The sequence below is a fragment of the Stenella coeruleoalba genome, assembly GCF_951394435.1.
Source record: "Stenella coeruleoalba genome assembly, chromosome: 13".
In the NCBI taxonomy this organism is placed as follows: Eukaryota; Metazoa; Chordata; class Mammalia; order Artiodactyla; family Delphinidae; genus Stenella; species Stenella coeruleoalba.
In genome coordinates this window covers 31,347,981-31,370,335 of record NC_137159.1, presented here as the reverse complement: position 1 = coordinate 31,370,335, position 22,355 = coordinate 31,347,981, and the positions used below count along the sequence as shown (strand labels likewise).

Sequence of the window (22,355 nt, the reverse complement as noted above, 5' to 3'; positions counted from 1 at the left end):
TATAAGCAATTACTAATGGGGTCCTGGTTCTACTGTGAGACCTTCTGTAGTCTCAAGCAAATCACAGATCATTCCAGAGTGGTGTTGTCCAATAGACTTTTCTGTGATGTTGAAAATGTTCTACATCTGCACTGTCTAGTATGGGTAGCCACTAGCCACAAGTAGCCACTGAGCACTTGAAATGTGGCCAGTATGACTGGGGAGTTGAATTTTTAATTTTATTTAATTAATTAAAATTCAAATAGCCACATGTAGCTAGTGGCTACTGTATAGGACAGCCCAAGTCTAGGGCATTCCTTTCGGGTCTTAAGACAGAAACATGTAGTCTGCATGTAGGGAGCTGCTGGTGTTTGCCCTGACTCTCAGGGAGATATTATAGAGTCCCATTAGTTTTATACCTAAGGAAAAATCCCGAGTCATTTCCACTCACTGCCAACACCACTTCCACCGCCATCATCAACAAAATAAAACTAAGCTAACTCTGCTCTCTGAAGTTCTGGAAATATTTACATATGTCCTGGCACCTGCTCCATTGTGTTTTAAACTTGTACTTTGTTTGGCTTCAGGACCTGTATGAGGCTGGAGAGAAGAAATGGGGGACAGATGAGGTGAAATTTCTAAGTGTTCTCTGTTCCCGGAATCAAAATCATCTGTTGCATGGTAAGGCACTTGCCTCATTGTCTAAAGAAACTATTTGAAAGATAGTGAAAACTATATCACCTGTAATTGATAACCTTTTTCCCTTTACTTGGTACAAAGATCTAATTTTACTGAACTGTCTTAGATGTCTTGCCTTGGAAATTTATGGGTGCAACAATGTGCATGAGGGCCAATTGCTGAAAGATTAATTATGAATAATTAGCAGATATATTCATAGAAGTTTGGAATTCCTGTTGGTAGGAAACTGACCTCCATAGTCAGTCCTTTTTCTAAAGCAGTTCCATTTAAATTTAGTTACATAAGACAAAACCTTTAGTACATCAGCAAGCAATAAAATAGAAATGTTGGTTGACATTTATTCCTATTTAACATCCAAGTTGTAAAAGCTAATAGAGGGCTTCCCTGGTGGCGCAGTGGTTGGGAGTCCGCCTGCCGATGCAGGGGACACGGGTTCGTGCCCCGGTCTGGGAAGATCCCACATGCCACGGAGCGGCTGCGCCCGTGAGCCATGGCCGCTGAGCCTGCGCATCCGGAGCCTGTGCTCTGCAACGGGAGAGGCCACAACAGTGAGAGGCCCGCGTATCGCAAAGAAAAAAAAAAAGCTAATAGAAGTGATTTTTTTAGGGGGTGTGTTGCATAAGATGAATAGTGGATGATTTCAGATTTTATTTCCTATGTGTAAAGTTTCTAATTTGCTTCTGATAATGCTAGTCTTTTTAATGTGATTTTAACTTCTTTGGGAAAAAGGTACTATACGATTGTAGAATATTTATTGTCAGGTTTATTTTCTTCTTGTAAACAGCAATAAAGGTTTAATAAAATATTTCATCTTTTATATAAGCTTTTGAGGTCTTTATGCTATATCCTAATTTTATAAACTCATCATGCCCTTATCATCACTCACAATTTATAAAACTTGTGGGAAATTTGAGAAGAATGAGTTTGCTAAATTGAAAACGTGAAAAAAATGGAAAATTACAACACATTTGGAAGTTGCAATTATTTCAGATATTCCACAGTGACAGTAGGTGATTACTCCAGTTAATAAATGTCATGGGCAGTCATCAGATGCACCAACTTCTGACTCAGATCCTTATTTTTTTTGCCTTCCCTTGCCTGATTACTAGTAAGGCAAATCTCTCCCTGGTGTTATTTTCCAAGAACTGCAGGTCCTCAGAAGCCGATTTAATGCAAATATATTTGTAACAATTTTCGCATCCAGGCATAAGTCAATAGTTGGGCAGTTATGAAACATTTGCTTGTAAGCCACTGGAAGAAAATCTTTTCAGCATTATTTGAATAAAGAAAACATCATAATTTTCTTACCAACCAACAATAGTAGTGAGGACTCATAATAACTAAGATTTTGTTAATTATCTTCTAGGTGCAGTGCTAAGCATATTATAAGCATCCCAGTGAAGCAGCCATTATTTTCCCCATTTTACAGTGGAGAACACTGAGTCTTAGAAAATGTGTCAATTAGATTTTTAAATTCCAAGAAATAGGCACTGAATAATTACATAGGAAAAGAGAAAATCATATAGAAGGGGACAAGAGGGAAAATAGGAAATACTAGAGGTCCATTGAATTGAAGGGAGAGCTGAACAGCTCCAGAAAGACTAGAAATCAAGGCAGTTCTGAGGATCTCAGTAGAGGGGAGTCATGGATTTATTTCTAAGGCAGAGTTTCCTGAAATCTCGTCTCCATTAAAAATGCTGATTCTTGGACCCCCTACTTCAGACTGGCTAACTTAGGATTTCTGAGAGTGACACGCAAGGAGTTTAACAGGTTTCCCAGGTGATTCTTATGTTCTCTGAAGTTAAAGATGACTCAGTGCTTTTGGCTATCCTCATCATATCTGCTCAGTTAAAAAATTCCCAGGAGAGTAAGACTGATTGGCCCTGGTTGGATGAACTGCTCACTCATTGGTTAGAGCTTGTCATGTATGTTGGGGGGTAGGGGTGTTCCTGGATTGACAGCCCTGTGAGAATCACTCTGATGGGGGTGGAGTAGCATCCCAAAGAAGGCAGTGTTAAGAAGATAAACAGCAGATATCCACTCTAAGAAGGCTCCAGAAGGAGGCAGCAAGAGAGAAAAATATGTTCATAATATTCAAAAATACTTGGTAGAAAAGGGGAGAAATTTTAATTATGTTAAAGTCTATTAAAAGATGCAAGCAACTGTTACCAAATGTGACCAAGTTTTGAAAAGGTTGAATTGCTCTAGTTATTTTTTTAATTGACGTATAGCTGATTAACAATGTTGTGTTTGTTTCTGGTGTACAGCAAATTGGTCCAGTTATATGTGTATGTATATACATATATATATTCTTTTTCAGGTTCTTTTCCATTATAGGTTATTACAAGATATTGAATATAGTTCCCTGTGTTATAGAGTAGGACCTTGTTGTTTATCTATCTTATATATAATAGTTTGTATCTGCTAATCCCAAACTCCTAATTTTTCCCTCCCCCACCTTTCCCCTTTGGTAACTATAAGTTTGTTTTCTATGTCTTTGAGTCTGTATCTGTTGTGTAAGTTCATTTTTATCATTTTTTAGATTCCACATATAAGTGATATCATGTAAAATTTGTCATTCTCTGTCTGACTTACTTCACTTAGTATGATAACCTCTAGGTCCATCCATGTTGCTGCAAATGGCATTATTTCATTCTTTTTTGTGGCTGAGTAATATTCCATTGTGTGTGTGTGTGTACACACACCACATCTTCTTTATCCATTCACCTGTCGATGGACATTTAGGTCGCTTCCACGTCTTGGCTCTTGTAAACAGGAATTGCTCTAGTTTTTTTGTTTTTGTTTTTGTTTTTTTTTGCGGTACGCGGGACTCTCACCGCTGTGGCCTCTCCCGTCGCGGAGCACAGGCTCCGGACGCGCAGGCTCAGCGGTCATGGCTCACAGGCGCAGCCGCTCCGCGGCATGTGGGATCTTCCCGGACCGGGGCACGAACCCGCGTCCCCTGCATTGGCAGGCGGACTCTCAACCACTGCGCCACCAGGGAAGCCCAATTGCTCTAGTTTTGATGTGCTGAAAGGAAGATGAACATACAGGTGATTGCCAAGCTTATTAAGGAAACAAGGAGAAAAAAAAGCAAATCTCTCCAGAGGTTATCTCCACTTTATGTAGTGAAAACAGGGTCCCACATAAGGGAAATGACTTGCCTGATGTCCTCCAAGATTCACAATATTCCTTCCTCCTCTCCTCTGTTCCATTCCACTTGCCATATGCATCCTGGTTCTCACCCACATTGCTAATTAGTTTCCTCTTGAAATATGCCAAAGAATAATAGTATAGTCTAGTTAAAAGATGCTCATTCTCTCTGTACAGTTTAGTTTCCTCTATTCTTTTTTTATTATTTATAATTTCATTTTGTTATTGTTTGTAGTGTTCGATGAATATAAAAGGATATCACAGAAGGATATTGAACAGAGTATTCAATCTGAAACATCTGGTAGCTTCGAAGAAGCTCTGCTGGCCATAGGTAAGCTGGTAGGGGGTGGGGAGTGGAGAAACAAATATTTATAGACTTTCCTCCTTATTATCAATTTGTGGTCATGGGTTGTAGAAATTTTTTTCAGGGATAAAAAAATTGTTTAAATCATTCATGACGTGTGATCCAGAAATTTTTTTTTTAATTGGTTTATTTTGGATTGCACTGGGTCTTCGTTGCTGTGCACGGGCTTTCTCTACTTGAGTCGAGCAGGGGCTACTCTTGGTTGCTGTGTGCGGGCTTCTCATTGCGGTGGCTTCTCTCGTTGCAGAGCATGGGCTCTAGGTGTGTGGGCTTCAGTAATTGTGGAATGCGGGCTCACTAGTTGTGGCTTGCAGGCTGTAGAGCACAGGCTCAGTAGTTGTGGCACACAGGCTTAGTTGCTCCACAGCATGTGGGATCTTCCTGGACCAGGGCTTGAATCCGTGTCTCCTGCACTGGCAGGTGGATTCTTAACCACTGTGCCACCAGGGAAGTCCCGTGTGACCCAGAATTTTAAGCGAGAAATATTATACATAACCTGATTGTTATTGTACCATGTGGCTTTATCTATTTTATATCCTCTGTGCCTTTATATCTTAGCACGTGGAAAGGTTAATCCTATACTAGCTGCATCTTGCAAGTCTGTGAATGGTTAGAACTAATAACTGTTTCATATGGTACAGATAGCAATAATCTTTTTGAAATTTTATCCTGCCTTTTGCTTTAATGGCCTTTATTAATTATTTGTCTAGGAACTTGACAATAAATTGAGGGTACTTTCCATCTGTGAAAATGCTTTTAGCATAGCCTATGCTCATAAAACATTGTTTGGCTAAATTTTTCGACAAAGCAATCAAAAGATACTACTTCACACCTTGTAGAAACAATGGGAACAACTGTCTCTTCTTGTTTTGCAGATTTTATCTGTAATCTTTTCATTTCTCTTTTTATCTCTTGACAGTAAAGTGCCTGAGGAACAAATCTGCATATTTTGCTGAAAGGCTTTATAAATCTATGAAGGTAAATGGCCTCCCTGTTAGCATCTGAATGGCTCTGAGGGCCTTGTGTCCACCTTCATATGCTTACTTATATCCCCCATGCAAATTAGCCAAAATCAGCTCGAGCTATTCAGTTCAATTCTTCAAATACTTCACTGAGCGCTTGCTAATAATAATGCTAGGTAATATTTATTGAGTACTTATAATGTGTGATCACTGTTCCTAATACTTTGTATGTATAATTTTATCCCCACAACAGCTCTGTGGGGCAGGTACTGTTATCATCTTCCATTTTACAGATGAGAAAACTGAGGCATAAAGAGGATAGGCAATTTGCCCAGGGTCCTCAGTGAGGAAAGGAATGGAGCAGGGATGCAAACACTGGCGGTCCAACTTCAGAGCCCCAGCTCCTAACCATGCATTGTACTCCGTGCAAGCACCCTTGCTGAGAGCCATGGGAGGGGCAAGAGAGATCAAAATGCAATCCCTGGTCTCAAAGAACTTCTAGCTCTGAGAGGAAGGCAGCTATGTGCAAAACACCAGTAAGAACAAAATAGAATGTAAGACGGTAGTTGAGGATCCAAATATTATAGGAACACAGAGGAAAGGGTGTTTAAAAAAATATTTGTTTGGGGGTGAGGATCAGAAAAGGACATATAAAGAAATTGGTATATTTGAGCAGGACCTTAAAGGAAGTTTTACATCAGAGAGTTTTACATGGTAGGAAGGACGGTAAAGCTGGGAAGGGAGGATGACATGGTGGGTGGATCACTGTATGTGAGGCAGGAGGGCTGGAGAACACAGGGTGTGTCTCTAGAAGGGCAGAGAGCTATCTCCTCTGGTCAGAACACTGAGTGTTGAAAAGATAAGTTGGGGAAACCCTTGAGCTCCGTGGTAAGGAACCAGACTCCACAGGCCTCTAAGGTTAGAGTACAAGGGATGTCATCGGGAGACTGATACATAGTTTACCTTGATAGACTAACAAAGAGCACTGTCTGAAAACTAGCTCAGCTTTGCATGCAGGGATCTTGTTTCTTCCTTAGGGCTTGGGCACTGATGACAACACCCTTATCAGAGTGATGGTTTCTCGAGCGGAGATTGACATGTTGGACATCCGGGCAAACTTCAAGAGGCTCTATGGAAAGTCTCTGTACTCCTTCATCAAGGTGGGTCACAGCAGCCTTGCCTTGGCCCAGAGGAAAGTGCTGATGAAAGGAGGGGGTTCTGACCTAGGTTTTTAGACACTTCTTATCCTCTCCTTGGCAGACATCATTCCATTTAAGGATGGTACTCTAATTCAGATATTTCCAGTCTCTCTCCTTTCCCACAGATGTTTAAATCTCTGCCTGGTTAGAAGCTGGAAATGTTTGCTTTCTAAATAGAGTTAATTATTTCATGTTGACCCCAGACAAAGAAAGATTATATATATATATATATATATATTTTTGGAGTGTCCATATTTTTTTTTAATTTTTGAATTTTATTTTATTTATTTTTTTATACAGCGGTTCTTATTAGTCATCAGTTTTATACACATTAGTGTATACATGTCAATCCCAATCTCCCAATTCATCCCACCACCACCCCCACACCCCCTGCCGCTTTCCCCTTTGGGGTCCATACGTTTGTTCTCTACATCCGTGTCTCAATTTCTGCCCTGCAAACCGGTTCATCTGTACCATTTTTCTAGGTTCCACATATATGCGTTAATATACGATATTTGTTTTTCTCTTTCTGACTTACTTCACTCTGTATGACAGTCTCTAGATCCATCCACATCTGTACAAATGACCCAATTTCGTTCCTTTTAATGGCTGAGTAATATTCCATTGTATATATGTACCACATCTTCATTATCCATTCATCTGTCGATGGGCACTTAGGTTGCTTCCATGACCTGGCTATTGTAAATAGTGCTGCAATGAACATTGGGGTGCATGTGTCTTTTTGAATCATGATTTTCTTTGGGTATATGCCCAATAGTGGGATTGCTGGGTCATATGGTAATTCTATTTTTAGTTTTTTAAGGAATCTCCATACTATTCTCTATAGTGGTTGTATCAATTTACATTCCCACCAGCAGTGCAAGAGGGTTCCCTTTTCTCCACACCCTCTCCAGCATTTCTTGTTTGTAGATTTTCTGGTGATGCCCATTCTAACTGGTGTCAGGTGATACCTCATTGTAGTTTTGATTTGCATTTCTCTAATAATTAGTGATGTTGAGCAGCTTTTCATGTACTTCTTGGCTATCTGTATGTCTTCTTTGGAGAAATGTCTATTTAGGTCTTCTGCCCATTTTTGGATTGGGTTGTTTGTTTTTTTAATATTGAGCTGCATGAGCTGTTTATATATTTTGGAGATTAATCCTTTGTCCATTGATTCGTTTGCAAATATTTTCTCCCATTCTGAGGGCTGTCTTTTGGTCTTGTTTATGGTTTCCTTTGCTGTGCAAAAGCTTTGACGTTTCATTTGGTCCCATTTGTTTATTTTTATTTCCATTACTCTAGGAGGTGGATGAAAAAAGATCTTGCTGTGATTTATGTCAAAGAGTGTTCTTCCTATGTTTTCCTTTAAGAGTTTTATAGTGTCCGGACTTACATTTAGGTCTGTAATCCATTTTGAGTTTATTTTTGTGTATGGTGATAGGGAGTGTTCTAATTTCATTCTTTTACATGTAGCTATCCAGTTTTCCCAGCACCACTTATTGAAGAGGCTGGCTTTTCTCCATTGCATATCCTTGCCTCCTTTGTCATAGATTAGTTGACCATAGGTGTCTGGGTTTATCTTTGGGCTTTCTATCTTGTTCCACTGATCTATGTTTCTGTTTTTGTGCCAGTACCATATTGTCTTGATTACTGTAGGTTTGTAGTATAGTCTGAAGTCGGGGAGTCTGATACCTCCAGCTCCATTTTTTTCCCCCGAGACTACTTTGGATACTTGGGGTCTTTTGTGTCCCCATTCAAATTTTAAGATTTTTTGTTCAAGTTCTGTAAAAAATGCCATTGGTAATTTGAATCTGTACATTGTTTTGGGTAGTACAGTCATTTTCACAATACGGATTCTTCCAATCCAAGGACATGGTATATCTCTCCATCTGTTGGTATCATCTTTAATTTCTTTCATAAGCGTCTTATAGTTTTCTGCATACAGGTCTTTTGTCTCCCTAGGTAGGTTTATTCCTAGGTATTTTATTCTTTTTGCAATGGTAAATGGGAGTGTTTCCTTAATTTCTCTTTCAGATTTTTCATCATTAGTGTATAGGAATGCAAGAGATTTCTGTGCATTAATATTGTACCCTGCAACTTTACCAAATTCATTGTTTAGCTCTAGTAGTTTTCTGGTGGCATCTTTAGGATTCTCTATGTACAGTATGCTGTCATCTGCAAACAGTGACTGTTTTACTTCTTCTTTTCCAATTGGTATTCCTTTTATTTCTTTTTCTTCTCTGATTGCCATGGCTAGGACTTCCAAAACTATGTTGAATAATAGTGGGGAGAGTGGACATCCTTGTCTCATCATTCCTGATCTTAGAAGAAGTGCTTTCAGTTTTTCACCACTGAGAATGATGTTTGCTGTGGGTTTATCATATAAGGCCTTTATTATGTTGAGGTAGGTTCCCTCTATGCCCAGTTTCTAGAGAGTTTTTATCATAAATGAGTGTTGCATTTTGTCAAAAGCTTTTTCTGCATCTATTGAGATGATCATATGGTTTTTATTCTTCAATTTGTTAATATGGTGTATCACATTGATTGATTTGCATATATTGAGGAATCCTTGCATCCTTTGGATAAATCCCACTTGATCATGGTGTATGATCCTTTTAATGTGTTGTTGGATTCTGTTTACTAGTATTTTGTTGAGGATTTTTGCATCTATATTTATCAGTGATATTGGTCTGTAATTTTCTTTTTTTGTAGTATCTTTGTCTGGTTTTGGTATCAGGCTGATGGTTGCCTCATAGAATGAGTTTGGGAGTGTTCCTTCATCTGCAATTTTTTGGAAGAGTTTGAGAAGGATGGGTGTTAGCTCTTCTCTAAATGTTTGATAGAATTCACCTGTGAAGCCATCTGGTCCTGGACTTGTTTGTTGGAAGACTTTTAATCACAGTTTCAACTTCATTACATGTGATTGGTCTGTTCATATTTTCTATTTCTTCCTGTTTCAGTCTTGGAAGGTTATACCTTTCTGAGAGTTTATCCATTTCTTCCAGGTTGTCCATTTTATTGGCATAGAGTTGCTTATAGTAATCTCTTAGGATGCTTTGTATTTCTGTCTTGTTTATTGTAACTTCTTCTTTTTCATTTCTAATTTTATTGATTTGAGTTGTCTCCCTCTTTTTCTTGATGAGTCTGGCTAATGGTTTATCGGTTTTGTTTATCTTCTCAAAGAACCAGCTTTTAGTTTTATTGATCTTTGCTATTGTTTTCTTTGTTTCTGTTTCATTTATTTCTGCTCTGATCTATATGATTCCTTTCCTTCTGCTAACTTTGGGTTTTGTTTGTTCTTCTTTCTCTAGTTCCTTTAGGTGTAAAGTTAGATTGTTTATTTGAGATTTTTCTTGTTTCTTGAGGTAGGCTTGTATAGCTATAAACTTCCCTCTTAGAACTGCTTTTGCTGCATCCCATAGGTTTTGGATTGTCATGTTTTCATTGTCACTTGTCTCTAGGTATTTTTTGATTTCCTCTTTGATTTCTTCAGTGATTTCTTGATTATTTAGTAATGTATTGTTTAGCTTCCATGTGTTTGTGTTTTTTATGTTTTTTTCCATGTAATTGATTTCTAATCTCATAGCATTGTGGTCAGAAAAGATGTTTGATATGATTTCAATTTTCTTAAATTTACTGAGGCTTGATTTGTGACCCAAGGTGTGATCTATCCTGGAGAATGTTCCGTGCGCACTTGAGAAGAAAGTGTAATCTGCTGTTTTTGGACGGAATGTCCTATAAATATCAATTAAATCTATCTGGTCTATTGTGTCATTTAAAGCTTCTGTTTCCTTATTTATTTTCATTTTGGATGATCTGTCCATTGGTGTAAGTGAGGTGTTAAAGTCCCCCACTATTATTGTGTTACTGTCGATTTCCTCTTTTATAGCTGTTAGCAGTTGCCTTATGTATTGCGGTGCTCCTATGTTGGGTGCATATATATTTATAATTGTTATATCTTCTTCTTGGTTTGATCCCTTGATCATTATGCAGTGTCCTTCCTTGTCTCTTGTAACATTCTTTATTTTAAAGTCTCTTTTATCTAATATGAGTATTGCTACTCCAGATTTCTTTTGATTTCCATTTGCATGGAATATCTTTTTCCATCCCCACATTTTCAGTCTTTATGTGTCCCTAGGTCTGAAGTGGGTCTCTTGTAGACAGCATATAGATGGGTCTTGTTTTTGTATCCATTCAGCAAGCCTGTGTCTTTTGGCTGGAGCATTGAATCCATTTACGTTTAAGGTAATTATTGATATGTATGTTCCTATTACCATTTTCCTAATTGTTATGGGTTTGTTTTTGTAGGTCCTTTTCTTCTCTTGTGTTTTCCACTTAGAGAAGTTCCTTTAGCATTTGTTGTAGAGCTGGTTTGGTGGTGCTGCATCCTCTTAGCTTTTGCTTGTCTTTAAAGCTTTTGCTTTCTCCATCAAATCTGGATGAGATCCTTGCTGAGTAGAGTGATCTTGGTTGGAGGTTCTTCCCTTTCATCACTTTAATTATACCATGCCACTCCCTTCTGACCTGTAGGATTTTTGCTGAGAAATCAGCTGTTAACCTTTTGGGAATTCCCTTGTATGTTATTTGTAATTTTTACCCTGCTGCTTTCAATAATTTTTCTTTGTCTTTGATTTTTGCCAATTTGATTACTATGTGCCTCTCCTTAGGTTTATCCTGTATGGGACTCTCTGCACTTCCTAGACTTGGGTGGCTATTTCCTTTCCCATGTTAGGGAAGTTTTCGACTATAATCTCTTCAAATAATTTCTCTGGCCCTTTCTCTCTCTCTTCTCCTTCTGGGACCACTATAATGCGAATGTGTTGCATTTAATGTTGTCCCAGATGTCTCTTAGGCTGTCTTCATTTCTTTTCATTCTTTTTTCTTTATTCTGTTCCATGGCAGTGATTTCCACCATTCTGTCTTCCAGGTCACTTATCCGTTCCTCTGCCTCAGTTATTCTGCTATTGATTCCTTCTAGTGTATTTTTCATTTCAGTTATTGTATTGTTCATCTCTGTTTGTTTGTTCTTTAATTCTTCTAGATCTCTGTTAAACATTTCTTGCATCCTCTCGATCTTTGCCTCCATTCTTTTTCCGAGGTCCTGGATCATCTTCCCTATCATTATTCTGAATTCTTTTTCTGGAAGGTTGCCTATCTCCACTTCATTTAGTTGTTTTTCTGGGGTTTTATCTTGTTCCTTCATCTGGTACATAGCCCTCTGCCTTTTCATCTTGTCTATCTTTCTGTGAATGTGGTTTTTGTTCCACAGGCTGCAGGATTGTATTTCTTCTTGCTTCTGCTGTCTGCCCTCTGGTGGATGAGGCTATCTAAGAGGCTTGTGCAAGTTTCCTGATGGGAGGGACTTGTGGTGGGTAGAGCTGGATGTTGCTCTGGTAGGCAGAGCTCAGTAAAACTTCAATCCGCTTGATGGTTGGTGGGTGGGGCTGGGTTCCCTCCTTGTTTGGCCTGAGGCGACCCAACACTAGAACCTACCTGGGCTCTTTGGTGGGGGTAATGGCGGACTCTGGGAGGGCTTATGCCAAGGAGTACTTCCTAGAACTTCTGCTGCCAGTGTCCTTGTCCTCACGGTGAGACACAGCCACCCTCCACCTCTCAAGAAAGATTATATTTTAATGAATGGTTTTAAGAGCACAATTTCCATTTCTACCTGCTTACAATAAAAGAGAAGCAACTGAATCAGTCATCCAGAACCACATCCAGGGCCAGCTGAGGTCTGCTGAAAATATGGGAAAACATGATAGTCATCCTGGATTGCTATTCTTTACCTGGCACCAGACTTCTAGGAGTCCTAACATGGCATGGGAGTGATGCGAAATGATTCACGTCTCTCAAAACCCCTCATTACTGGGACTTTGCTTCTTGAGGATGCCAGAAGTGCCTCAGGAATATGAAGCCAAACCCATTTCCCTAGAAGCTGGTGTTGCCAGCACAGATCAGGATTTGATCTGTGAATTAAATATTCTGATCCTACTCATAGCTTGGAGAGGTTTAACTACTAGGTGATTTGAGCTGCAGAGTTTATGACTATGTCTACAAGGCATTTAGGAACTTGTTTCTATTTCTGTACAGTCTGTGAGGTCACTGTTTTTTGCAGAGCTGAAATATAGCTAGGTGTAAGCAAAACAATTTTAAGATTCAAGGATGACCATAAATGAAGCTATGGGAAAATATATTTGTAACATATACTTATAATGTAGGGTTAATATCCCTATATGAGGAACTTGTACAAATTACTAAGAACAAGGAGAAAAATCCTAAAAGAAAACTGGACAGAAAGAAAACATGAGCTTCATGAAAGATGAGACACAAATGGACAATAAATATGTACAATGTTTAATCTCACTAATATACAATGGATTGCAAATAAAAGCAAATCATCATTTTTCACCTAATACCTTAAAAAAGTTTAAAGAGGTCATAACCAGCATTGAGAAAGGCTTGGGAAAATCTCGCCGTCTCTTATGGAAGCACTATAAACTAGTCTAACTTTCCGGGGAGGCAACTTGCCAATAAATGTTTAAAAAATAAACTATACCTCTTACTTAGTTATTATATATTTAAGAATATCTTTAGGCAAAATAATAAGATAAAAGTGCGCTAATCCACAGAATGGGAGAAAATAATATCTAGTAAGGGTTTACTATCCAGAATATATAAAGAACTCCTAAAACTCAATAACAAAAAGACAAACAACCCAATTAAAAAATGACAAGGGATTTAAATATCGTCATTTCTCCAAGGGAGATATACAAATGGGCAATAAGCACGTGAAAAGCTGTTCAACATCATTATGAAAACCACAGTGAAATACGACGTCGTACCTACTAAGATGGCTATAATTTTTAAAACATGGAAAATAACAAATGTAGGAGAGGATGTGGAGAAATTAGAACCTTGTGTATTGCTGGTGTGAATGTAAAATGGTGCAGCCGTTGTGGAAAACAGTTTGGCACTTCCTCAAAAATTTAAGCATAGAATTACCATGTTACCCCGCAATTCCACTTCCAGGTGTATACTCAAAAGAAATGAAAAAGGGGACTTAAACAGGTATTTGGACACCAATGTTAACATTATTTATAATAGCCAAAAGGTGGAAACAACCTAAGGGTCCATGAACAGGTGAATGGATAAACAAAACGTGATATATACACACATAATGTGAATGAAGTTTCCGATACATGGATGAACTTTGGAAACATGCTAAGTGACCTAAACTAGACACAAAAGGACAAATACTGTATATGATTCTACTTACATGAAATATTTAGACTAGGTAAATTCATAGAGACAGAAGGTAGATTAGAGTTTACCAGGGGCTGGAGGATAAGGGGAATAGGAAGTTCTTGCTTAGTGGTTACAGAGTTTATTACACATTATTTTAATTTTTATTAACCAATAGAGAATGACTCAAATTATGGGAAATCTATCCAGTGGAATACTATACAGACACTAAAATGATGGGGTAAAAAATATTGATTGACTAGGGGAAACAGCACAATAAATACATTTACATTATATGTTTGTATATATATAAATACGTTAATATGTGTATACACACACTCACACAACACTGGAAGAAATTTAAAATAAAGAATACATTGCCCATTCAATAAAAATTGTCAAAAGAAACAGAATAGAAATAGAAAATATGTAAATAATAGAAAAAAGACAGGAGTAAGGTTACAAATTTAAGTTATAATAATAAATAAACTCTCAGGTTAGGTAAAAATATAAAATCCTACTCTATGCTGTTTATAAGGAACAATTGAAATACAGTGATATGTAAGAAGCTTTAAAAAGAAAAGGCCAGGGAAAAGAACATTTGACAAAAAGAAAGCAGGGATTATACTATAAGTAAAAAGAAGAATTTAAGGGGAAAAAGCATTAAATAGGACAAAGTAATAGATCACTTTATATTGATAAAAGCAACAATTTACAACAAAGATTAAATTACCATAAAACGTTAGTTGCCAAATAGTATTGCATTCAAATATATAAATAAGAAACTTGAGGCTCCAAAAGAAGACGTTGATGGAAATACTATGCTAGATAGACTTTAACACATCCTTCTCTTTTGGCAGATCAATGAGATAAAGTATAAACAAGGGTGTATTAAGATTGATTTTAATAGATATACATTAAACTTTGAATCCCATCCCATCTTTTCTAGTGCCCATGAAGCACTAGCAAAAATTGATCTATTATTTAGGCCATGAAAAATTCTATGTAGAAATTATAGCACCTTTCTGGAAGGCTATTTTGCAACCCATATTCAAAGAAAATACATGATCATTAATCTGGTAATTCCCATTTTATGAACATTTATCCTGAATACATCATTCAAAAAATGCACAAAAATTTATAGTATGTTTATTGCAGCAGTGTTTATAATAGTGAAAAATTGGAAAAAAAACATAAATATCCAATGGGGGGTAATCAAATAAATTATTTTACCTATGTACAATAGAATACTCTGTAACCATTAAGGAATGATACTGTGGAAGAGTATTTAATAAATTAAAATAGGGAAATAGGTATAGAAGTTTAAATAAGTAGAATATGGAAGAATACTACAATCCCATCATGTAGGAATCTATATCCATAGAAAAAAGTCTGGAAGGATATGCAAAAAACAAAATGTTAGGCAGAGTAATCTCTAGATGTTAGAATTATAGATGATGTTTTTATATTCTTTTATGTCTATTTTCTACATTGAACAGGTGTTCTTTTTATAATAAAAAATAACAAATGTCATTTAAAAAAAAAAACCTCTCTAAGAATGATCCTGGCAAGACTGAAAAAGTTAGCCTAGATGACTTTGAGCTGTGTATTCTATTTTTAAACCCATTTATCTGATTGTAACTCTGCTTTCCTTGTCCCCAGGGTGATACATCTGGAGACTATAAGAAGGTATTGCTCATTCTCTGTGGAGGAGATGATTAAAATAAAATCCAGAAAGGATAGGAGGATTCCCTACACTTTGCATTTTTTTTAACTTCATTTTTCTACACTGCTACTAGCATTACCTCAGAATGGTTATTTCCAATTAAAATGCCTACAGATGCCTCCTAAGATATAGACTGCATTAGTATTCATCTGTAATTACTCACTATGATGCTTTAAAGCTGTACTTGCTTTTCAAAGCTTATAAAACCTAAAAGGAGATTTTAAATTAGAAATAAGAATGTGCTCCATGTTTTCAACAGATTTCTTCCTTGTTTGTGTTTCACAGAAATTGGAATATATTAAATTATTTCATATTTTCTTTTTGGTGAAAACTGTTGAAATGGAAGACTGTTCTAAAATCACTTTTCTTCCCTAATTCTATTTTTAGAGTGGCTAGTAATTTCTTGGTTTGAAATTGTGAGCATCTAGTTAGTAAGAAAATCTATCCAATTTGCTATTTTACATGTCATAGTTTGAAAGCATCCACAGATCTCCTTTGTTTAGGTTTTTGTCTAAAGTGTTAGTTGATCTTTACTAAGTTTGGCATTAGAGACTTCCTCCATCACATCTTATGTTACCATCTCAGTCTCTCCAGGTTAAAGTATACCAAACTCACCAACTCTTCTGAACGAATTCAATTCTAAATGTGGTTATACAGATCATATATGTCTGGTTACCAAACATAAATGCTGAACATTCCACAATATTATGGTTAATAATAACAATATAATAAAATAATAATAATGGTATTGATCCAGCTTGAAGATGAATGTGAAAGAATTGTGTCAAACTGCGTATTCTGGTGATGGTGTAGTGCTCTGAATTTATTTTTACTTAAAGAAAAATTTTTGTGCCCAAAATTTTTAAAATCATTTTCAGTTTTGTTGATTTGTAGTAATTTATACTTGCACTGTGCCTTTCAACTCTAGAATTACTGTAAAGGTGTACTTGGATTTAATTTAAAAGTTCACTTTGTATACAACATGGAAAAATAATTTCAATAAAACCCAGTGCCTTTCAAATGACGTGTATGCTTTCTCTGACTGACTTTTCTGCTTGTGAGTTTTTTCATCCTGGACTCTGAAAGTAGATATTTTTGAAGGATTTGTGTTACTCAATTTCTATTAGAAAGTACAACATTAGGCAAAATAACATATTTAATCTTATGTACCTCTACTGCTGTAAAACTAATGTTCATATATACCAAACACTACTTAATGATATAAAATAGTATATTTAAGTTATCTCTGGAAATGAGTGATGCTCTCGGTTCTAAGTAGAACATTCATATTAAATAAGAATATTTGTCTTCTTCATTCTATAGTTATTTGCTGTATTTTGATGGGTGAAATATAAGGATTTGTTTCTACTTGCCTATTACAAGTGCTTGACTACTGGTGAAAGCTATTTACATGAATACTTAGTCATTCCAGTTAATTATAGGAAATAGTACTGCTGCTTCAATACCTACCCAGAAGAGCATGGAATTTCCAAATTAACGTTATTTGGCTTTGGAAGCATTACAAATTTGGGGGGGGGGTTATCTTTAAATTATATATGGCTTAGCCAGAATTTTAAAACAAATTACATATGTTGATGGGAAGCTTTCTACAGAGTAGGTTAAAGCCACCCTGGAGGAATGATTGATGTACTGAACAAGCATGACTTTGTAATATAACTAGGAAGCAACTTTGTTTTTTTTCTCCCACTGTCCATTTACATTTATTCATTGGGTCCAGTTCTTCTCCTGTCTTTAGATGAAAATTCAGATAGAGGATAGGGTCGTGACTTTTCTGGTCATTCTTTGGCTTTAAAAAGTCCTACTATAGAACTGTGTCATTTCAGCAATTAATGTTTTCATTCAAAATTCCAAACTTCATTTACAGTTGAGGCTTCTCCCCTCATTCAGATCTGGCTTATTGCCAGCAGGAAGCTGGAGTTTGGGGAGGGTGATATGGTGGGCTTCTTTTCTTTCTTCACCTAGTCTTCTTTCTAGACCCTACCTTCCCCTCCCCTACCTAGCAGAAGGGAGGAGAGTAAATGGGAGCAGGAAAGTTCTTATCTGTTAGTGCTGTGGTGGTAGATGATCAATGATGTGTGACCCTGTCAGATGTTTTTTGTTTTTTAGTTCTGTCAGAAGTTTAAAGCTGATTCTTGTTGGCATTCTCCTGAGTTCCTTTACAACTCCATCACCAGTAAAATACTCATCTTTAGTTCCTTTGGCAAAGCAAATGCAGTTCTCCTTTTTCAGCCCCTAGGAATTCAAGCTCTTTGTGCTGAAGTCTGTTTGTCTTTCCACCCAGGCCTTTTAGACAGGATCTAAGATGATTCCATGCTGGCTGTCTTATAGTGGCCCACATTTGTTCCATGCGTATCCTTTGTGCTGACAAATTCTGGGCATGCAGGCTGATCCCCTAGCAGCAATCATTTTCTGCTCCTCCCCTACCCCCTACCTCCACCAAGCTGCCTCTGCTAGCCTCTCTCAGTTCAGACTTCTCAGAGTGAGTACACTGGGATGTCCAAATTACACATACTGCTGATGGGAGTATAAACTGGTGCAGTCATTTCAGAGAGCAATTTGGCAACAGATAATAAAGTTGAAAAGTTCCCAGCAAATTCACTTCTGGGGATCTATTTGGTGACTCTCTTGCACATGGTGTTTAATGCTGCTCTATAAGAGCAGTAAAGTAGAAACAACCTAACTCCCTCAGTGAGGGAAAGGATAAATTTTGGGTGTCACACAAGAGCAGTGAAAATTAGCTATAGATTTGTTAATTGAATAAGTCTCAAAAGTATAATTTTGAGAGAGAAGAAAGGTGCAAAATGATAGGTATGAATGATTCCATTTAATTTACATGTCTAAACGTGCAAAAGAAAACGTATTGCTATGGGTACACGTATAAGAACGCGCATGGGAATAATGATATACACCATTCTGAGGATAGTGGTCACTAGAGTGGAGGGAGAGAAACAGACTGAGATGGAGAGGGAGCTTCTGCCTATCTGTATTGTTCTACTTAAAAGAATTAATCAAAACAAGTATAATACATTGAAGTTTTTATTAAAATTTAAGTTATTATACTTGTGATAGGTATTTATCATATTACTCGATTTGAGTAATTCATTATAAATATTTCATTTATGGTATTTCATTATAAATATTTTCATTATAAACATTTTATTTAGAAAGTAGCCGAAGGGTGATGAACCTAGGGGCAGGACAGGAATAAAGACACAGATGTAGAGAATGGACTTGAGGACGCAGGGAGGGGGGAAGGGTAAGCTGGGACCAAGTGAGAGAGTAGCATTGACATATATACACTACCAAAAGTAAAATAGATAGCTAGTGGGAAGCAGCTGCATCACCCGGGGAGATCGGCTCGGTGCTTTGTGACCACCTAGAAGTGTGGGATAGGGAGGGTGGGAGGGAGACGCAAGAGGGAGGGGATATGGGGATATATGTATACATATAGCTGATTCACTTTGTTATACAGCAGAAACACAACGTTGTAAAACAATTACACTCCAATAAAAATGCTAAAAAAAAAAAAAAAAAAAGTAGCCGAAGGGAATCAGGGAATGAAAGCTGACTGTCCAGGGTCCATAGCAATGGCTGCAAACTCCAGGCATACGCCTGTAATTTTTGCTCAGACACCTGTAAATTTTGCTTGGGTCTCCAGAAGGCACTTTAAAACCTGAGAGTCCCGGTTCAGACCCTATTCAGACATCCCACTGCCGCTGGGAGGGAAGGAAAAGAGAGCATGGAACGGTTGCCATAATCAGTTAAGGGCAGCGGAGAGGTGCTGCTTAAGAAACCCGAGGGCCTAGCAAAGTTCCACATTCTAGGTCCTCCTCTGTTGGAAAGCCTGCGCAGGGCGTGACCCTAGCACATGGTGAACTCCTCCAAAGATGACCCCAAACAGCAATGTCTTTTTTGCCCCTTGCCTAACACAAGGCCCGGTAGACATCTGGAGCTTAAGGAACCTTCGCAGAAAGAACAAACGAGGTGGAATTGCCGGTCTTGCTAACACAAAGGGATGTATAAAGTAATTCTAAAAGCTAGCCCGGCCCCCAATTCAGGATTGCAGGTGGGCCTAGCTGACCTCACGGCAGAAAGCGCCAATCTGGCCACGCACGTCCGCGCTCCCGCCCTCATCCCATTCTGCGCAGGCTCCATCCGTGACGTACACGCACCTCCCCCCGCCCCTTCCGGAGGCTCGCCGTGCGCATGCGCTCTACGGCTCGCGCTTTATTGCGAAAGTCTGGGGGCAAGGTCCTGAGGTCCGCGCGCGCTGCGCGGCGAGACGCGGTGGGCGTGGCGGAGGATGGAGGCGGTAGCGTCCAACGCAACGGTCGGGGTTGCGCGTGAGAAGGTGGCGGTGTAGGCACGCGCGCTACGTGGAGGCCGGCGGTGGTGGTCGGGCCATGGCGGGAGACCGTTTTCGTTGGACTCCCTGAGGTGCGCTCCCTGAAAGTGTCGGCGAGCCGTGACCCATGGGCTCGTTGAGCAGCCGAGTGCTACGCCAGCCGGGGCGAGCCCGAGGCCAGCAGGAGCCGGGTTCTGGGGCTGGGGGCTCGGCCCGGAGGCTGGAGAGTGGTGGCGACGCGGCCGCCCACGGCTTCTGTTACTGTCCGGGCAGCCGTAAGCGCAAGCGGAGCGGAGAGGCCTTCTGCTCCTGTCACCCCGATTCCGAGACAGACGAGGATGAGGAGGAAGGGGACGAGCAGCAGCGACTCCTCAACACCCCTCGAAGGTACGTGGGGGGACGCGCCCGCACCTGTTGGGCGGCTGCCGCGGTCCGGCCTGGGGATGAGCCCGGTGCCCGGGGGGCTTCGGGGGCTGAGGCGCTCCCCAGCCTGTGAAGAGCGGACGTGCCCTTGATGGGGTAGACCTGGGAGCCGGTCCGAGGCAGGGCGGATGGGGAGCACCTGGGGAGACGCTCGGTATTCTGGTTTGTAAACCACAGACGCCGCCAGGGTGGTGCTACAGCCCCAAGACGAGACTGAGAAACGCCAAGCTAGAGCTTGCCCCTCATTAAACCTTAGACAGGGCCGGCCGGCTGGCCCTTCGTAATACACCTTGGTCCTCTCTGAGCGGGTGGCAGTAGAATAAGATGTTTTGCATCCGGCTGCCTTCTATGGGCCAAGACACGTAAATTTAGGCTCTGAAGTGGGCACCCCTGTTGTCGGTCCACAGTGGAAGGGAAATGATTACAAACAGGAACTCTCGCTGTACAGGTGAAATTTATCAGTACTGTGTACATTTGTTCCTCACTAGGAACAGAGTCTTTCAACGTCTCTAGTACTCGAAGTCGTTGACCGTGGATATATGTAAGGCAGCTTGCTTAACCTTTTTTAGAAGAGGTGAAAAACGGAATATTTACTTGTGAACTAAAATGTAGTTTATAAGTGGAATAAATTTTCACATAAAAAATCCGGTTGCTCCTCTTTTTTTAAAGGCCATCTGTGGGTCACATAGATGTAATTTTTTAAACGAAAGTTTGAAAGATTCTAAAATTTTATGCTACACGTGTTACATATTTATTGTCAAATAAGAGTATCATAAACAATCTCTGTTAGTAGTTTGATTTATAAATCCCTTCATACAGTTTTATGTATGAATGTTTATATTTACAAAAATGGACCCCCACTTCCAAACTGTTCAGTTACCTTTTTGGAGAATTAGTATTTTAAGAGCTCAGATTCTGAGTTCTAGTCTGTACTTTGCACTTAATAGCCTTATTTCCTCATATGTAAAATGGAGATACTAATACTTGCCTTATAGGACTTGACAAATATTAGAATGCATGCGATGCACAGTGCCAGGTATGGAAGCACTCAGTAAATATTAGGACTCCTTGATGAATTGGCTCCCCTTATCTTTACAAAATGTAAAGACATTTACATTCCTGATACTATAGCCACTGCCACTTTCTTTTGATAAGTGTTTAAATGTTACATCTTTTCCCACTCTTTCCCTTTAAACCTGTGTCTTTTAAGTATCTTGTAGACAGCATTTAGTGGGGTCTTGATTTTTTTAAAATCCAATAAGATAATCTCTGTCTTTTAATTAGTATTTAGACCACTTGCATTCAGTGTCACTATAGAAATATATATGTCAGGGGTCCATTTCAAAGAAATCACACAGTAATTTGAACAGGGAAAGTTTGAAATAACCATTATTAGGAAGTAACAAGCGATTAACTACTAAAGGTAAGTTACTAAGGTAAAGAGATCTCTAAAAAATACAGGAATAGAGGACATAGGGAGCTGTCACTACTTCTAGGACTGAGACAGAATACCCAAGGAAGGAACAAATTTGGGCTAGGACCACCTTTCCCAAGCTGAGATTCAGATGTTGGAGGAGTTGTGGCCCACTGGATGGTAATGGAGTTTGCTAAGATGTGGAAGGCTGAGACTGGCAAGCGAGAAACTGTCCGCTGGCATGCCAACAAAACTAGCTTGGAGGCTGTCTGGTCCACGAAGCTGAAAATATTAACTGTCTAGACCTTTACAGAAAAAGTTTGCCAACCTCTGAACTACATGAGTGGAGTGGAATGGAAAGCTTCTAAAGCAAATTTTTGTTGGAAAATGCATGTCCGAGTCTAGTATGTGTTGTATCAGTACAAGATGCCTAGTTTATTCAGCTCAGCATGGATGAAGGGTGTAAGAAAATCTTGTATGTTGGCACTAATATGCTTCCTGAGGTTGTCTCATGTGCACTTCCACCTCAACTAACAACTCCATGAAAAGCCTTGGCCTCCAGGCCCACCTTCTCTACCTTATACCTTTTGTCAAGTGCATGTTTTACTTTTACGTTAACAAGACTTAAAACTCAACTGTTCAGCAACCAGATCTTTAGTTTTTCGTTCATAGGTTGTCTCTAAACATTGAAATCTAGTAAACAGTTAGTTGTTGTTATAGCTATGTAAATATTGTTCACTGCAGAGTCAAGTAGTGTGCTGGGATTATAAATCATACTTCTTGGATCCAATGTCACAACCCCTTGTTTTTCTCTTGGGAGAAATTTTC

At 38.9% G+C, this 22,355-nt stretch overlaps 2 protein-coding genes across 4 annotated transcripts in view; both read left to right on the top strand.

Annotated features, from left to right (window-relative positions):
• Nucleotides 1–16,338, top strand: part of ANXA4 (annexin A4) — a 70,451-nt gene extending 54,113 nt beyond the window's left edge. For all 3 annotated transcript variants that reach the window (XM_079940755.1, XM_079940754.1, XM_079940756.1), the window contains exons 9-13: nucleotides 567–660; nucleotides 4,067–4,162; nucleotides 5,115–5,173; nucleotides 6,195–6,317; nucleotides 15,261–16,338. In XM_079940755.1, coding sequence (XP_079796881.1) covers nucleotides 567–660; nucleotides 4,067–4,162; nucleotides 5,115–5,173; nucleotides 6,195–6,317; nucleotides 15,261–15,320 — 432 coding nt within the window. In that variant the 3' untranslated portion in view covers nucleotides 15,321–16,338. The remainder of the gene's footprint in view (nucleotides 1–566; nucleotides 661–4,066; nucleotides 4,163–5,114; nucleotides 5,174–6,194; nucleotides 6,318–15,260) is intronic.
• A 3,259-nt stretch (nucleotides 16,339–19,597) lies between these two features.
• The window catches only part of GMCL1 (germ cell-less 1, spermatogenesis associated), a 48,513-nt gene continuing 45,755 nt past the window's right edge, over nucleotides 19,598–22,355 (top strand). Inside the window, exon 1 of the mRNA XM_079941523.1 lies at nucleotides 19,598–20,077. Within this exon, the coding sequence (XP_079797649.1) occupies nucleotides 19,818–20,077 (260 nt within the window). The 5' untranslated portion in view covers nucleotides 19,598–19,817. The remainder of the gene's footprint in view (nucleotides 20,078–22,355) is intronic.